The sequence below is a fragment of the Cupressus sempervirens genome, chromosome 8 (genome assembly GCF_028749045.1).
Source record: "Cupressus sempervirens isolate cs-2001-9-10 chromosome 8, ASM2874904v1, whole genome shotgun sequence".
Taxonomy (NCBI): Eukaryota; Viridiplantae; Streptophyta; class Pinopsida; order Cupressales; family Cupressaceae; genus Cupressus; species Cupressus sempervirens.
The window spans coordinates 351,799,440-351,819,340 of NC_143125.1; the positions used below are offsets into that span (position 1 = coordinate 351,799,440).

The 19,901-nt window shown below is 34.4% G+C and overlaps 1 protein-coding gene across 1 annotated transcript; it reads left to right on the forward strand.

Moving 5' to 3' along the window:
* The first annotated feature begins 17,293 nt into the window (after positions 1 to 17,293).
* On the forward strand, positions 17,294 to 17,889 carry LOC149542785 (receptor-like protein 44). The gene has a single exon (XM_089795755.1). The coding sequence runs from the start codon at positions 17,326 to 17,328 to the stop codon at positions 17,887 to 17,889; it is 564 nt and encodes a 187-aa protein (XP_089651881.1). The 5' UTR covers positions 17,294 to 17,325.
* Positions 17,890 to 19,901: the final 2,012 nt, after the last annotated feature.

Genomic DNA, 19,901 nt, shown 5'->3' on the forward strand with positions numbered 1-19,901 from the left:
ACACAATTTAATGTTTAGTTTTAAGTTTCAGAAGCATAATGGTTTTAGGTTCCTAGTGTTGAAACACGAGCTCTGATACCAAAATGTCATGCCCAAAATACGAGGGCAAAAACACATAATTTTTTTTATTTTAAAAATTAATAATAATAATAAGGTTCACTAAAGTTTAAGAGTTGAATTCACAAGTGCCAGAATAGTTTTACTACATACATCTTAAGTTTATAATGATGAGAAGAAATCCATTTCTATAGTTACTTATTCATTATTAAATTGGTATCAACTTCTGATTTCATTATTTCCCTTAAGGTTACAACGATATTTTGAAATTATTTTGAATAACAATATAAATTAAATATGACTAGGAAATAAATCAAATATCATAATCTATTAATCTAACATCAAATTTACTAAGATTTTAAAATTCTAATGCTTACTCAATAACCTCTTAACTATCAATCAATATTCAACTATAAAACAATTTAATCATTTAAACATTTATCTTCATTAAATTTAAAAACTTTAAATAAAAAAATACTAAACTATCAAAATTTAACTATCATAAGTTCTAAACTAATCATAATTAAGACTAATGCTAAACTATTCTAAGTAACTTATATATACTAAAACTAACCATTAATCACATAATAACAACAAACTAAAGCAAAATATAAAAATTAGATTAATTATACAGCTACTTAATTAAAACAAAATGAAAGTAAAATTATTGACATAATAAAAAGAAAATTTAACTTAACTAAATTTAAATAAAACTAAATTTAACTAAAACTAAATTTAACATAATCTAACTATACTAAAATAAACTAACTAAACTTAATAAAAATAAACTAACATTAACAAAATCCTAAACTATCCTAACAAATACCCACTAATCAATCCTTAAAAAAAAAAAAAAAACTAACATAATTAGCAACTAACATTCTAACTTAAATCTAAAACTAACTTAAATATATTCTAACTACATTTAATATAAACTAACTAAATTTAATATATCTAACTACACTTACTAAAAACTAATTATATTTAAAATTAGGATTTTCTTAAAAAAATCATAACAAACTAACCTAATTACTACCCTACACCCTACACCCTACACCCTACACCCACATCACAACTCCCCTAATATGTGACACACATCACATACCCATCCCAAAAACCCCATGTGCTTAATCCTAAAAATATGCGCTTCCCAAGTGCGTCACCATGTATGAGGCACTCTGCCCAAGCATACTAAGCATTGACACAGACCAGCAAAGTGATGAGGCGACCAAGATAAAATAAAAGGGCAGTTAAAGATTAAATATTGCAGTCTCCAAAGGACATAGGGAACTATAGCGCATCCTCCCAAGAGATTTGTCTACTATAAAGAAGGATGGGAGAAAGTACAGGGTGATGTCACCCAAATCAAGTGTTTTGACTTTGTTAAAACTTTTTCCATGCCCTTCCAAGAGCTGGCACCTAGGAGAGGAGAAAAAGGTTTGAGGTGACAAATTTTTTAAAAGGCAAACTTGCATCACCTTTTTTTTTGCCTTATTTCTCATTGGTCAGTGAAAGTGTCATGCCAACCTAGGGTATGTGAGGTGTACAATGCAGATCTTTATGTTTTCAGTGCCAAGCAAGGAAAGGAGTGAGGAGTAAAGGTAAAAAGATTTATAGGTGAGCTAGGATAGAGGAGAGGAGTTATAGAATAAAGTTAAGTAGGTAGATTATGATAGGATATATAGATTATTATAAAGTATTGGTTTTATTTATTGATTTTTATTTAAATTTTTAAAACAAAGCATCGACAAAGAATATTCTCTGTTTTCACATGAGGAATAAATTTATTTGCCCATACAAAATCTAGAGAGTTTTTACTCTTTGTGGGCAATTTTTTTTCAAGTCCTTATTTTTCTAAGTATAGATTTTCAAGTTGATATATTAGCCAAGGGGATTATAAATTTCTTTTTTAAGTTAAATTTAATCATAGAGTGTAATGGATTGTAATCAGAATAAAGCAAGATTAATTTTTTCTCCTAATAAGCACGAAGCCAAATCAAGTTCCCAATATAAAAAAATTTGTGTCTTAACATTTTTGAAAAGTGAATTTTTTTCACATAATTGAACATCATCAATTATCTCATTTTGAGATTCATTCTTATATCTGAAAAGAAAAATACGAAGATCTCATGAGAAGCAATATTACTAAGTCACTAATTTATTGACAACCTGATTCAAAGGCTTAGCTGGGAAAGAACAGGAAGAAAACCCGATGTTGTTGCCCTTACAACAAAGTTTTTAAATACAATGTACATAGGATTCCAATCCTAAAATTTCAACAATCCAATTAAATTTCCTTCATGACCCTTATCAAGAGATCCATATCATTTTCTGCAATACATTCTAAGATCGTGGAGGGAACAAAAACTTACCAAGTGAGAAAACAACATAACAGTAAACTAAATCAAACATTCATATCCATACTAGGTTTTCATAACAGGATTCGATCATTGAATCACAACTAGGGAAAGGTTGATTTTTCCAACAGGAGATGTCAGACACAACACCAAACCAAGTGCCCAATCGGGGCTATAACTCAAGGACTTCCGTTCTTCGATTCTTACATGCCAAAACTCATATGTGATTTGTGCTGATAGGTAGGGGCCCATAACACCCTACCCTCTCTCCCTCTTCTCATCCTGAGTAGAGACTCTACATTGTTGGAGTCCAACTAAAAAGTCCTTTCCTAAAATTGGCCACTTCTGCCCTATCGAAGGGTGAGTAATGCTAAAACACCCATACAAGAAAACTTCAAAATTCAAATAGAAACATGAAAGAGAAGCATTCATGAAAACATGGTTTCAATCCTTCCCAAGCATACCCAACATACATACAAGCATACCAATAAACAACACAATAGCATAAGCATGAAACAGGCGTGAAACATCATGAAAAACATGAACAACGTGAACAAGGAGATGAAGAAATCCTACCTTCACAAGAGGTAATGGTAAAATGAACAAATTAAGAAGAGCTTTTCCTTCCTTGCCTTGAATCTTCCAAGACTTGTCTCTAAAAGTAGAGATTGGGTAACAACCAAAACTACTCCAAAAAGAGCCTCTAAATCAGATCCAGACTCAACCACCAAAAAGGGAAATAACTTCCCCCACTCACCTAAAAATCTAGAAGTTTCTAATGCAACCAAACCTAAGGTTAACCCTCTAAGTGGAGTTGTGGTTATTCAACTCATGAGAACAACTTTCCATTTTCGCACTAAGGCAAAAATAGACTTTTTGAGTGACCTCAAAAGTCAACAAAAGGGGCTTAGGGGGTAGAAAATGCCCCCAACCCATACCCAAACCCCATTGGGTATAAAGATTTCATGATTTAAGGCCTTAGGAATTGATTTGGGACCCAAAAAATGCCAGGAAAAATTAGGACCATCTAACAACTCCAAAATGCAGATTACGCACTAATCTGAATTAGGGGTGACTAAACTCGATTAAGAAACAAATTAGCAAAAAGGTCACTAACTTAGTCCAACTTAGGTCAAAAGGCTACACAGTTAATCCTAGCTAGCATGCTGGAATGCATATGCAAATTCACGAGTGTCAAGTGACACTAAAGAACATAGTTACGAACATTAACATTTACTGATCACTTCATACATCTCACAATATAGTTAAGTTACAGACAACAAGGTTTTCAAAAATAGCACATAAGGATCAATTCTGTTCCTCCATCGAGTTTCTCCTCTAAAATATACTGCGCACTCATTGCACACATCAGTAGTCCCATAAAATCACATGCGCATATGTATATACATATCAGGGAATCACATAAATTAAAACATACATCTATCAATGAATTAGGGTTTCTCTCATCCTACTCATATTCTTAATCATTACCATTTCATAATCAGAGTGTTAAATCCTACATTTACTTCACCCATATAAATGTTCGTAAATCATTAGATGACAAACTCAAATATCTGAAAGTAAACATCACACAACATGAAATAATATAATATGTTCAAAGCATCAGGTAATGTCTCGACATCTCGAGTCGTGAGTATCAAAATAATAATGTATCACTATACTACGATGGGTTAGGGTGAGGCCTCACATCCTCCCCCACTAGGCATGAACTTCCTCTTGGACTTCATCAAAAAGATAAGGGTACTAAGATTGCATCCGCGCTGCATCCTCCCATGAAGCTGTGACCTCATTGTAACAATCCCACTAGATCCTAACCTGATCTAGCTCTCGACCTAGAGGAGCTAAGGCTTGTTGAGAAATAATATGGATAGGCTCTAGCGCTAACTAGTTGTTTGACTCCACTTGTAGCCTTAATAACTATAGTCTAATACTTAGCTTGGTAGTTATCAATCGCTGCAAAAACTCTATGGTACCTACCCATGTCTCTAACTGTTAGCTTTGAAAATGCCCCTCTCTGACCATTGTACGACTGTCCCTGCAGACACTCTGTAGCTATATGACCCATGCCACCACAAGTGTAGAATGGTCCTCAGGTATAAGATCATGCATCCTATGATCCAGACTACTGTGGGCCTCTTGACCTACTAGACCCACTATATCCACCCCTAGAAGACTGCTAAGTCTTCTCTGACTGTGGTTGTGGGGCATGTACTTTTTGATCTTGCTGTGACTGCTACTGTTTGGGCTTGGAGCCCTGATAACCCTATGAGGGATCCTACTTCTGCTGTTGCTATGACTGTTGGCCCTTAGAGGACCCTGGTGTATAGTTTTGATTCCCTTTCCAAGGGGGTTTTTGCCAGGTAGAGTTTCAGTTTTTAGACCGATCCTGTGACTCCTGTCTACCTTGAGTATCATATAGAACTAGTGCTATCTTCACTACTTGCCTGAAGGTGGTAGGAAAGGCCATCCAAAGTGGACCCTAAAGTGAGAAATTTAGACCCATGATAAAGTGATGCACTCGTATTTTCTCATCCTTCATGTATTCAACATAAGGAAGGAGCTCGAGAAACTTGCTCTCATACTGAGCTATTGTAAGGCCCCTCTGATATAGAGAATGAAACTCCTCTATCTGCTTCTGTCTAAAGTGCTCTAACATGTACCTTTCTCAGAATCTCTCCAAGAATGACTCCCAGGTGAGGGTATCCATCCTCACTCCTCCTATAGTCTCCTCTTGATGCCATAAAATTGAGGCATCTCCTCTTAGTTGATGGACTACTAGATGTGCCTTTAGATGACTTCCATAAGGACGTAATCCAAATCACCATTGTAGGCTTTGTAACCATGCCTCTTCTACTGTCCCCCCAGTGAAATTGATAAATAATGGTGGTCCAAGTTATATCAATTCCCTGATATCATCTCCTATATGCCTAGGAGGTCTATCAAGTGGGGGTCCTCTTTGGTGTATTGACTCACCCTCGTGCTCACCCTGACCCTCTAATTGCCTCGGTGGGGGACTCCTAGTCCTCTTTCTGCCTTTGGGTCCACCTCCTCCTGGTTCCTTTGCTTCCACTACTTGAATCTACTAACCTGGTTGACCCCTCTGCTGGACTACATCGATCAATGTCTGAAGAGCATCCAAAATGTCTTGGTTCAGGTTCACTGGTGGTGGAGGTGGTGGTGGTGGTGGAGGTGGTCCATCCTCCTATCCTACTCTACCACCTCTCACCCTATGACCTCTGCCTCATTAGTTGCTTCGAGTAACAGGAGGCATCCTACACAATTTAATGTTTAGTTTTAGGTTTCAGAAGCATAATGGTTTTAGATTCCTAGTGTTGAAACACGGGCTCTGATACCAAAATTTCATGCCCAAAATATGAGGGCAAAAACATATAATTATTTTTAAATTTTTTTTAATAATAATAATAAGGTTCACTAAAGTTTAAGAGTTGAATACGCAAGTGGCAGAATAGTTTTACTACATACATCTTAAGTTTATAATGATAAGAAGAAATCCATTTCTATAGTTACTTATTCGTTATTAAATTGGTATCAACTTTTGATTTCGTTATTTCTCTTAAGGTTACAACGATATTTTAAAATTGTTTTGAATAACAATATAAATTAAATATGACTAGGAAATATATCAAATATCATAATCTATTAATCTAACATCAAATTTACTAAGATTTTAAAATTCTAATACTTAATAACCTCTTAACTATCAATCAATATTCAACTATAAAACAATTTAATCATTTAAACATTTATCTTCATTAAATTTAAAAACTTTAAATAAAAAACACTAAACTATCAAAATTTAACTATAATCATAATTAAGACTAATGCTAAACTATTCTAAGTAATTTATATATACTAAAACTAACTATTAATCACATAATAACAATGAAATAAAGCAAAACATAAAAATTAGATTAATTATACAACTACTTAATTAAAAAAAAACAAAAGTAAAGTTATTGACATAATAAAAAGAAAATTTAACTTAACTAAATTTAATTAAAACTAAATTTAACATAATCTAACTATACTAAAATAAACTAACTAAACTTAATAAAAATAAACTAACATTAACAAAATCCTAAACTATCCTAACAAATACCCACTAATCAATCCTTTCAAGAAAAAAAAAAAACTAACATAATTAGCAACCAACATTCTAACTTAAATATAAAACTAACTTCAATATATTATAACTACATTTAATATAAACTAACTAAATTTAATATATCTAACTACACTTACTAAAAACTAATTATATTTAAAATTAGGATTTTCTAAAAAAAATCATAACAACCTAACCTAATTACTACCCCTACACCCTACACCCTACACCCTACACCCACATCACAACTCCCCTAATATGTGACACACATCACATACCCATCCCAAAATCCCCATGCACTTGATCCTAAAACCATGCACTTCCCAAGCACTTCACCAAGTATGAGGCGCTCTGCCTAAGTATACTAAGCGCTCACATAGAGCAGCAAAGTGATGAGGCGACCAAGATAAAATAAAAGGGTAGTTTGAGATTAAATATTGTAGTCTCCAAAGGACATAGGGAACTATAGCGCATCCTCCCAAGAGATTTGTCTACTGCAAAGAAGGATGGGAGAAAGTACAAGGTGATGTCACCCAAATCAAGTGTTTTGACTTTGTTAAAACTTTTTCCATGCCCTTCCAAGAGTTGATGCCTAGGAGAGGAGAAAAAGGTTTGAGATGACAAATTTTTTAAAAGACAAACTTGCATCACCTTTTTTTTTTGCCCTATTTCTCATTGGTCAATGCAAGTGTCATGCCAACTTGGGGTATGTGAGATGTCCAATGCAGATCTTTATGTTTCCAGCACCGAGCAAGGAAATGAGTGAGGAGTAAAGGTAAAAAGATTTATAGGTGAGCTAGGATAGAGGAGAGGAATTATAGAATTAAGTTAAGTAGGTAGATTATGATAGGATATATAGGTTATTGTAAAGTATTGCTTTTATTTATTGATTTTTATTTGAATTTTTAAAACAAAGCATCAACAGAGAATATTCTCTATTTTCACATGAGGAATAAATTTATTTGCCCATACAAAATCAAGGGAGTTTTTACTCTTTGTGGGGCAATTTTTTTTTCAAGTCCTTATTTTTCTAAGTATAGATTTTCAAGTTGATATATTAGCCAAGGGGATTATAAATTTCTATTTTAAGTTAAATTGAATCATAGAGTGTAATGGATTGCAATCATAATAAAGCAAGATCAAATTTTTCTCCTAATAAGCACGAAGCCAAATCAAGTTTCCAATATAACAAAATTTGTGTCTTAACATTTTTGAAAAGTGAATTTTTTTTTGCATAATTGAACATCATCATTTATCTCATTTTGATATTCATTCCTATAACTGAAAAGAAAAATATGAAGATCTCATGAAAATCAATATTACTGAGTTACTAATTTATTGACAACCTGATTCAAAGGCTCAGCCAAGAAAGAACCAAGAAGAAAACTTGACGTCGTTGCCCTTACAACAAAGTTTTTAAATACAATATACATAGGATTGCAATCCTAAAATTTCAACAATCCAATTAAATTTCCTTCATAACCCTTATCAAGGGATCCATATCATTTTTTGCAATACATTGCTAAGATCATGGAGGGAATGAAAACTGACCAATTGACAAAACAACATAACAAGAAACTAAATCAAACATTCATATCCATACTAGGTTTTCACATCAGGATTCGATCATTGAATCAAAACTAGGGAAAGGTGGATTTTTCCAACAAGAGATGTTAGACACAAAACCAAACCATGTGCCCAATCAGGGCTATAACTAAAGAACTTCCATTCTTTCATTCTTACATGCCAAAACTCATACGTGGTTTGTGCTGACAGGTAGGGGCCCATAACACCCTACCCTCTCTCCCTCTTCTCGTCCTGAGAAGAGATTCTACATTGTTGGAGTCCAACTAAAAGACCTTTCCTAAAATTGGCCACTTCTGCCCTATCCAAGGGTGAGTAATGCCAAAACACCCATACAAGAAAACTTTGTAATTCAAACAAAAACATGAAAGAAAAGCATTCAAGAAAACATGGTTTCAATCCTTCCCAAGCATACCCAACATACATACAAGCATACCAATAAACAACACAATAGCATAAGCATGAAACAAGCATGAAACATCATGAAAAAAATGAACAACATGAACAAGGAGATGAAGAACTCCTACCTTCACAAGAGGTTATGGTAAAATGAACAAATTGAGAAGAGCTTTTCCTTCCTTGCCTTCAATCTTCCAAGACTTGTCTCTAAAAGTAGAGATTGCGTAACAACCAAAACTACTCCAAAAAGGGCCTCTAAATAAGATCCAAAATCAACCACCAAAAAGGGCAATAACTTCCCCCACTCACGTAAAATTCTAGAAGTTTCTAACTCAACCAAACCTAAGGTTAACCCTCTAAGTGGAGTTGTGGTTATTCAACTCAGGAGAACAACTTTCCATTTTCGCACTAAGGCAAAAATAGACTTTTTGAGTGACCTCAAAAGTCAAAAAAAGGGTCTTAGGGGGTGGAAAATGCCCCCAACCCATACCCATACCCCTTGGGTATAATGATTTCATTATTTAAGGCCTTAGGAATTGATTTGGGACCCAACAAATGCTAGAAAAAATTAAGACCATCTAACAGCTCCAAAATGCAGATTAAGCACTAATGCAGATTAGGGGTGACTAAATTTGATTAAGAAAAAAATTAGCAAAAAGGTCACTAACTTAGTCTGACTTAGGTCCAAAGGCTACATAGTTAATCCTAGCTAGCATGCTGGAATGCATATGCAAATTCACGAGTGCCAAGTGACACTAAAGAACATAGTTACAAACATTAACATTTACTGATCATAGAAAGATACATTCATGCATCTCACAATATAATTAAGTTACAAACAACAAGGTTTATACAAATAGCACATAGGGATCAGTTTCGTTCCTCCGTCGGGTTTCTTGGCTAAAATATCCTGCACACTCATTACACACATTAGTAGTCCCGTAAAATCACATGCACATATGTATATACATATTAGGGAATCACATAAATTAAAACATACATCTATCAATCAATCAGGGTTTCTCTCATCCTACTCATATTCTTAATCATTACCATTTCGTAATCAGAGTGTTAAATCCTGCATTTACTTACTTCACCCACATACATGTTCATAAAGGAATAAATGACAAACTCAAATATCTGAAAGTAAACATCACACAACATGAAATAATATAATATGTTCAAAGCATTAGGTAGTGTCTCGACATCTCGAGTCATGAGTATCAAAATAATAATGTATCACTATAGTACTATAGGTTAGGGCGAGGCCTCACAATTTACTTGAAAACATTGGTCTATCGTCACTAGAACCGAGCCAGCCTACTAAGGCTGAGAAATGTATTTAGAATTGTTAATATTTTAGTTGAGGCAAATAATTGTTATTTCTGAGAAATTCTATGGTCACCAAGTGTTCCTTTACATGCCTACTAAGATAGAAGTAAGTTTCTGCCAAGTTTTACAGTGAATGCCAAGCATTCAAAAGCTAAGGGACATCATGAATCGAGTGTTAGAGTGTTCATGTGCCAAGTGAACCAATTTTGATATATTAGTTTGGAATTGCACAAACATTGAGGTAAACCATTTTTGATTGGCTCAGTGCATGATTTAATGATCAAGGAGTAATTTAAGAGTTGATTACACATTTATGAGTTGGACCATTAATCCCTATGCAAGGTGTTTAATAAATTAGAAAATTGGAAGGTTTAAGCAAAAAAAGGGATAAATCTAGATCATTGTTCTTGATCTAGAACCTTCTTTGGTTGGTTCTATAAGCAGGGTCCAACCCCTAATTTTAGTATGTAGAGTGTGTATGTGTGATAAGTGAAGTTTGGATGACTAAGAAAATTTTGAAGGTGAAGAAAAGTAGTGTGACCAAGAAGAGCAGTGAAGTGTAGAATAAAGTTATATTAGATTAGAGAAGGATCAAACAGTAGAAAGAGGAGATCTATAATCAAGCATTACATTGCTAATCAAAGGATCAAGTACTAATACATTTTAATAGGGTATTCCTAATAGCATATGTAAATCTCCCAATAGAGTGCTTACTTTTTTGTAAGTTTCAAATTATTTAATCAAGTTATACTAAATAAGTCTTGTAATCTCTTAACATGGCAAACCCCTCATAGGGTAGATCACTAGAAGTGATTAAAATTGTAACAAGAACACTTTGTTATTGTAGTAGTGAAGTTTGTGGGTCTCATCCCCACCTAAATTTTACCTTTATTGGAGGGTTTTTGGGTAACCATATCTTTGTGTTATGTGTTGATCATTTACATTTATGTTTATGGTTGTGATCAGCAGATTAGATCTATCACATCATTGCAATATATGTTTATGCAATTTGTGATATTGGTGAAATAAGGGTTAGTGATGAAAGTTATCAGTTTGATAATTATTTAGAAAGTTAAACGTTTCATAGATCCTAATTCACCCCCTCTTAGTATCTCACTTTCCTAATAGACTTCCATAATTGGTATCAAAGATTTTTTATCTTAGCAGAAGTTTAAACACTTGAGAGAGAAGATCTTGGAGATGGAGGCCTACTTGAGCTGGGAAAGATTATTGAAAACCAAAAGCTTGAGATACAACTTATACTGCAACAACTTGAATCAACAAAAAAAGAACTAAGGGAATCCCTAAAGAAAAGAAAAGATTTTATAATACGTAGAATGATACACAATATTGGGAAGACATTGAATGCTTACTTGATGATGAAAATTTCAGTGAGAGTGATACAACAATAAAATATTCATTGGAAAAGAAAAACACACTGAATGAAGAGGTAAGAGCACTAAAGAGAGAACATGAAATCCAATCAGTAAAATTATGTGAAGTGACTAAACAAAAAAAGAAAGATGAAGAGGATAAAGATCATACATCTATAAGACTTGATGACAAGAATAGTGAAGTGTAAAGGCTTACTCAAAATTAGTTTGACATTGTTAATAGGTTTCTCATTACAACTCAAGAGTTCAATAGAAAGGATGTGGAGATTGCTAATCTGAAATATGAGAATGAACATATGAGGAATGAAATGAAACATGAAAAGGAATGTGAGAAATAACTCTAGGACCCAAGCACCAAGACCTAGAGATGAACAAAAAAAGGAAAAGGAAAAGTTGATGTAGAACAAACAAGAAATGAGATGAATAAAATACGGAGAAAGAAGGACAATTATAAAGTGTGAACCAAACTAATACATATACACCAAGTTCAAGTGTAGTCAGTGTTGAGCATCAATATTCATATTTGTACTAACCCAGTCACAATGTTGACTAAGTTGTGACCGTGAACTAAAATGATGTTGAGACAAAGTTGGCTTATCGACCAAGATAGTGAATGAAGGATGAATGTTTAGTTATCTTTGAATGTCGAGATGGTTTTCATACACTATTTGTAGGCCTACTAAATGTATGGAACAATAAATGCAAGGACATTTTGACCATTTTAGGGTATATAGTAAATTTTATGTTCATTTCTTCTCTCACCCAATAATTTTGAGTTTGCATAGCAATTCCAAGGTGATTCAGAGCAAGTTGCAAGAAGTTTGCAAAAATCTTGTGTGTATCATCAACAACAATGAGTAGAAGTAAGTAAAGTTTGCAAAGCTTATTTAAACTAAGTTTGGTTATTTTATGAAATAGATCTAAAGTTTCAAAACCTTAGTTTGAAATGGCATCTACTATGTCTATGAGTAGAAAGGAGGCATTGAAGGACAATAATTCACAAATTGTGAGAAATGATGGATGCCCCCTACCTAAGTTCAAGGCTTATCCTAAAATCGTGATGACTAGAGATGCATCTAGTGCATTGTCATCTATTCCTTTGTGTCTTATCATGGTATATGATATGAGATCCTACTACATGTACAAGATAGGAGAAATTGGATATGTTAAATTGGGGAATGCTTATGATAAATTGTGTGAAAATGGAGTTCTAAAGGAAGAGAACAAGGTTGTTTTTGAGAAAGGGATTACCCATTCCCTATCATTGCTAAAAGTTTTGAAGGTTGAATGGATCAAAATAGTTTTGATTCAAATCCATGATATGAAGTTATGGATGAAAAATGGGCCTATAAAGATAACAAAATGAATCATTTGACAAATCACAGGTTATCCTACCTTAGATCATGTGAAGACCATATGATTCCCATCTAGGAATGTGATAGAGGAAAAGAAAAAGACTAAATGGAATGACTGAGGGATGTTAATTGATGGCATTAATGATCCTATTATAGAGTCTGTAGTTAGGGAAAGTGCTCATAAATTCCACCAGTCAAGCCAATTCAATAGTGTACCCTATATAGCTATTGATTTAGGTTACATGAATGTCAAAAGGGATCATAACTATGATCTGGCTGAGTTGCAATTGATTCAATTGGAAGAAGATTTGAGAGCCATAAGGAAAGCAAAGAAAACTTCATGTAAGTTTGGCTCATTTTTTTTGTGCATATTCTTTTATGTAAAAAATTCATTGCATGCCATTGGTGAAGTGGTATGGGATAAATCTAGGCCTGTAACCAAGAAGAATAATGGTTACATTGAGAAAATAAGTGAGAATTTTGAAACAATCTTAGATGGTTATTTTGATGATTTCAAGAAGAAGAAGAAGAATATGATGAGAATCCCCAAGTTAGTTGTGGATTAGTATTTTGATCACATTTTTTTTAATGATGGACATTGACTACACCTATGCTTAGGCAGTTATGCCAGGGGTTGCACGATTGAGGCCTATGCAATACAAAGTTAATGTTGATGAAATGTCTATAGAAATGAAAAAACTATGGTTAGAAGAAATATATAAGAATTCTAAACCATTCAACACATATGAAACTAAAAAGATAAAAATGATGATGCAAACCAAGGTTCCAAAGATGGACCAAAAAAATGAAAATGGTTGAAGATTTGGAGGGAAAACTTGGTGAGACACCCCTACAAATCATAGAAGGTAAAGGGGAGGATGAATAGAGTGAAGAAGAAGATGAACACAATGAATCCAAGGGCAAAGAATTGGTGGTTGTTGAGCCTTAGGCACCTAAAGGAAAGAAGATAGTCATTTTTGATCCAAAGGTGAAGAGAAGCTTGAAGAATGTGGTTACTCACCTACTTCACAGAGACAAGCCACTAGAAAAAGATCAAAGGTAGCATTTCCTACAAATGCCAAGCCCAAGAAATGAATTGTAAAGATTATAAAGACAAAAAATGGAGGGTCTCCTAAGAAACGGAAACTAGATGCCAAAGAGACCAAAAAAGGTCAAAGAAGAGATCAAGGAGGAACCTCATTGTGAAGCATCCTGAAAATTAGGAGGATGATGAAGGAGAAAAAATTGAATTTGGTGATGTGAGAAAATTTTAGATTGTACCTAGAAAATATCCTCAATATATTGAAAAGGCATGTGAAAACATTCAAGGTTCAACATGCCTCCCTAGATTTAAACATGTAAAATATGCTTCTTTAGATAAAGGTGATAAAGAGAAAGAAGAACAAGTAGTTTTGAACATGATGATTGTTAGAAGTTGTAATCTTTCCTTGGTGTATTTATAAACCAAGGTTAGAACTCCTTTCTTTATTGTTATAATATATTAGGATATAAGCCAAGGTATCCTAATATATTTCTTTTTTGTCCTTTTTTCCACTACATCTTATTTTGTCATCTAGTGGAATATGTGAGGACAAATATATATTGTAATTTCTAATTTTAGATTATTCCTCCTTAAGAGGAATCTCACACTTGGCCTCACACACTTATGAATGGTGGCATTCATAGACATGGGAGTTACATTCTAACTCCTCTCTCTCATCTCTATTTAAGAGATGACCCTCCTCTCTCATTCAACAACAATGAGGTTTCTTCCTCTTCTCTATTATTGTATGAGCATTGCTCTCTATTTCTCTCTCTCCTCCTTCTTAGGCTTTTGATGCCTCATTCATAATATCACAAGGGGTTTTCTTTGCTTTCCCCTTTCCAAATATCTTGTCTCATGGTGTTGGAGCTTGAAGCTTTCTCTCTCCTATTTTATGGTAATATCTTTTCATGCATTTACTCACTTAGATTCTTTCCTGGTATTGCTTATTTTCAGATTTCTTTTTCCTCTATGAATGCCACCATTCATAAGTGTGTGAGGCCAAGTGTGAGATTCCTCTTAAGGAGGAATAATCTAAAATTAGAAATTACAATATATATTTGTCCTCACATATTCCACTAGATGACAAAATAAGATGTAGTGGAAAAAAGGACAAAAAAGAAATATATTAGGATACCTTGGCTTATATCCTAATATATTATAACAATAAAGAAAGGAGTTCTAACCTTGGTTTATAAATACACCAAGGAAAGATTACAACTTCTAACACCCCCCTTTAATCTTTACTTGGGGTAATTACATCAAAGGGTATTAAACCCACAATTTTTACAAAAATCTGCAACTTAATCTTCAATATGAAGTAATTTGATTGTCTTCAAGCCATATGGTACATTTGCAGATCCAAGAGAAGTACATGAGTCCTTTGAATGTGATCAAGTGGAAGCATAGACACCTCCAAGAAGGTTCCTTGATGGATCACCTGAAAAACAAAGAACAATAATACAAATATCCACAAGTAGAATGCCATCATATATGCAAATTCGAAATCCTTTTGAATAAGGATAATAAAACTCTCATAGAGAAACAATGAGTAAAACATGTTACCACAAAACAATGGAGATGACCTGATATCAAGATAAATTATATGCTCAAAAAATTGTCATGAAGGACAAATTGAGTAAAAAGCTTGATCAATGCTCTCATGAAAAGTATATTATACTAATGCACAAATGACCACAGACAAGGCCAACTAATGATACTTGCATCAATCTTGCATCAATCACGTGGATATAGACAGTCCACTTAATGAATCTTCCCACTGCAAGTTAATGGGCTGCAACACCATAACTTACATGACTCACGATCTAAGCAATGAAGTATGCAAATCATTATCACATTAATATATGAAAATAACATAAAGGAGAGACATGCTGATCAAAGTAGAATTATCATGATTTGTTAGGATAATCAAAAGAATGGATTATGAGGATATAGCAACATATTGCCTTCAAATTGGATCAAATTATCTGAATTTGGAGGGGAAACTCCAATAATAGCATCCTCTTCATTGAGGAACAAAAAATGGAACAACATGGAGGGAAATTCCATAAAAATATTATCCTATCAAAATGGAACAGATAGGATTTGACCAAATGGAGGGAAACTTCATATAAAATGAGTGCATACCAATATAGGATGGAGGAATACTCCATGGGCCAGATAAGGAAACTAGTATCAGTTAAACTGAGGGGACCTACATAGTTAACCTTGAAAAAATTGGCTCCCTATGCAACTCAAAACAAATATCATATAAATCATGTAAATCAATGGTATAAAACCATAAAGTGCCAACATGGGCATAGAATAATGCTATAAAAGCATAAAAGTGCAGCTATGGGCACATCAAAATATCAAAATGAAGGCAAATGTGTAAGATAACTCATAATCCAATTAGAATTAAGTAAAATGATTTAAGGAAGATCAACTAAATATAGATATCAGGTATAAAACTCCATTAAGGGTAAACATGGATATGAAAATGATAATAGGTGGTATATTTTATCTTGGTATATATGTGTGCACCCATATATACTTGAATAAATATACTAAAAAATATCATAGTATGAAATCATACAATTACAATTATTAAATGATAGCTTGATGCTAGAAAAATATTTCCCCCTCTTTTTTAAGAGTAATTACCTTGATGTAAAATTTGTTACAACTAACCCTGCAAAAAAAAGTTAGTAAATAATGATAGAGTTGAGATCTGGTAGATAAGAATATACTAAAAAGAGTTAAGAAACTTTTGTAAAAAAAGTTTGAATAAAAGCTTGGAATGAGAGAATATTGCACTTGTCTGACAATGACTGATTATATGCCAAGAATAGGTTGACAAAAGGCAATAATGAACGCAAATGATGCCTCTGTCAAGAGCTCAAAAATAGAAAAAGAATCTTGCATGTCTCTGAAAAAAAAACTTGCATAAAAAAGGCAAGAAAAATGTTATAACTGAATCTAAATATAGAGAAAACTTATATGATTTAAAAAACTCAAATGTGAGGTAATGCAATTATACTTTATCTTGAGTCCTCGTTGCCACACGCTTCACCGAGAACTCGCTCGGTAAAAAAAATGAGCCTGACATCGATGGTGCCGGAAGAAAATAAAATCTCGATGATTGTGAAATTATTCAGTATCAGCTCAGGTAGCTGGGTAGTTGGCCTACCATGATTCTTTATAATCGCTGCAATATAATAGTACTTATAATTTTAATAGGAGGATTATACTCAGCACCCTTCAAGTTCTGACTGCTCAAGAATGATGGACGCTTCGCAGGTTTTCGTATTTGGATCTTTTAGTGAGGATGAAGCGTCTTTCTTCCAGACGGATGCTGAAGAAGAGGATGCAAAATTATTCATGCAGAACGATTTGGGGTTGGCTAGATTGAAACCTATAACTGGCGTCGTGCATCGGGTCTTTAAAAAAATGAGTTCTTTTACTGACGCCATGAAGATGCGTAATTATGAGCTCTTGCCATGAAATCTTATCAGAAATTACCTGTTACTATAGCGCTTTATTTAGCGCCATCAGTGGAAACCCCACCAAAAAATGAGGGAAATTTTAGTGCACCTTGTTGTTCTCTTGGTATTTTTGATGCAGATGCTTTGAGAACCCAACCGTCCAGAGTTCAAATCCCATGGGCAAGCCGGACAAACTGTTGGTCTTGTGGGTTTTTTGTTTCTGCTTTGATTTGCACAATGCATCTGTCGATCCTGAAGACATAGCCTGCCTCTCGGGGGTCATGGGTTCGATTCAGGACCCCGCCCAGAAGCTCAGGCAGTGGACGAAGCAAAAGCTAAAGTCACCCTGCAACGGCACGTTCTCCGAGCTTGAAGGCGTCACCTGCAACAACGAGAGGGTTTACAAGCTCAGCTTTGCTGGATTCGGACTCACAGGCTCGATTTTGCCCTACATTTCCAACTGCACGAATTTGCAGTCGCTCGATCTATCGGCTAATCTTCTTTCGGGTGAGATTCCAGTCGAAGCGCAGTTTCTTGTAAATCTTGCCGTGCTGAATCTCAGCGTCAATCAGCTCACCGGTTCGCTTCTGCCTCAACTCGCCGCTTGCGCTTATCTGAATGTCATCGATCTGCACAGCATTTTGAAGTCATGGCGCACCACATTTATAATCCGATTGGACGAGGAAACTCCACACTTGGCTACGGTGGAAGCAGAGGCTATGATAACCCTTTATATTTAAGGGAGAGCGGCGGTGGGGCGTTTCAGGCGGACATCACAGGGCTGACTCCATGCAAGGAATCAAAGGCGTTTGAGAAGAGGGAAAAGCAGGCCCGCAGACTAAAAGAAACTGCTTGATAGTATCTCAAACTCGTCAGTGCCCATAAAATAGGAGAGAAAACTTGCAGAATCACCAACTGGTATTTCATAGGAGCTGCCTGAGAGCTATTCCTGTTCCATGAAACTAGCTCCAAAATGCTCTAAAGTCCAAGGGGACTCAAGTAAAATCAAAAGGTAAAAAGCAAATCGACATTCTGTGGGGTACTTCAGACTTGAAAACAAACCCAAAATCCTAAAATGATATCAATCTAAAGCAAAGGCTAAAACCCCGCAAAACTCATCAACAGAAACATAGATCCCCGAACCAACAAAAGACTACATTTAAAACATTACAAAGCCTTTAATCCCAAACCAAAATGCCAAATCCCAGAAACCCATCAAGCAAAACACTGGCAAAAAAAATAATAGAGCTCAATGTAAATGGCACTAAATGGCAAAAAAGCCTGCCATGGCCATCTGAGGAACAGCCTTTATGTACCATGGCAAAGGAGGAATCTCCTGGGGATACTTTGTAGTACGGCATGGAGCATGAAACTCTGTTTTGCTGTTTTGCTGGTTGGGGAACATGGCAATCTAAGAAGCCATGAGAATTTTAAAAAAATTGCAATGACAAATGCAAACCTCATACAAAAAAAGAAGGGAGGATAGGCAAGACAGATATCAAAAGAGCACAAAGTGGCTTATAAAGAAAACCCTTTGGCGGCAAGCCTTTCAAAGGAGTTAGATGAAAACTAATAGAAAATAAGAAGTAACCTGCACAAATTAGAGCAAACAGAAGTTAATCGGGTTTGGCGGTAAACCAGCCAAACTCAAAAAAAAATTCAATTTCTTCCAACTTAAGAAGATTAAAAAAAAGTGAAATCTCTCTCAAGAGTCTCCTTCGAATCGTACCTTCATGCAAACACTCAAAACAAAGATTAAACTGCTCTGATATCATGTTAGAAATGGAAAAAGAAATCTGAAAATAAGCAATACCAGGAAAGAATCTAAGTGAGTAAATGCATGAAAAGATATTACCATAAAATAGGAGAGAGAAAGCTTCAAGCTCCAACACCATGAGACAAGATATTTGGAAAGGGGAAAGCAAAGAAAACCCCTTGTGATATTATGAATGAGGCATCAAAAGCCTAAGAAGGAGGAGAGAGAGAAATAAAGAGCAATGCTCATACAATAATAGAGAAGAGGAAGAAACCTCATTGTTGTTGAATGAGAGAGGAGGGTCATCTCTTAAATAGAGATGAGAGAGAGGAGTTAGAATGTAACTCCCATGTCTATGAATGCCACCATTCATAAGTGTGTGAGGCCAAGTGTGAGATTCCTCTTAAGGAGGAATAATCTAAAATTAGAAATTACAATATATATTTGTCCTCACATATTCCACTAGATGACAAAATAAGATGTAGTGGAAAAAAGGACAAAAAAGAAATATATTAAGATACCTTGGCTTATATCCTAATATATTATAACAATAAAGAAAGGAGTTCTAACCTTGGTTTATAAATACACCAAGGAAAGATTACAACTTCTAACAATGATAAATTTAAAGTATACTCCTATAGAGCTAGGCAAAGCATTGCCATAGGAGTTATATAATAAGATGGATTCAAAATGGAAATGGACATTGTCTACTGAGAGACAAATAAGAGAAACAACTTTAGCTCAAACAATGAAAAATTTAGGGAAGACATATGTTTATAGCCCTAGGGGATTATGTTAAGAATTGTTTACCTAAGACAAGGACTTATAACATTTTGAGAAATAAAAATAAAGATGTAGTTCAAGAAAGCAAGTTGGTATGAAAGAAAGCATTTGGTTTGCTAGCACCAACCACAAAAGAAGCATATAAAGAAGATGAGAAAATGGAGTTGGATAATACAAAGGATCTATATAGTGATGAAGAACAATTTGTAGAAA

Excerpts from the sequence above, each read along its gene's own strand:
- LOC149542785 (XM_089795755.1), top strand. The coding sequence starts at position 17,326 with ATGGGCAAGCCGGACAAACTGTTGGTCTTGTGGGTTTTTTGTTTCTGC.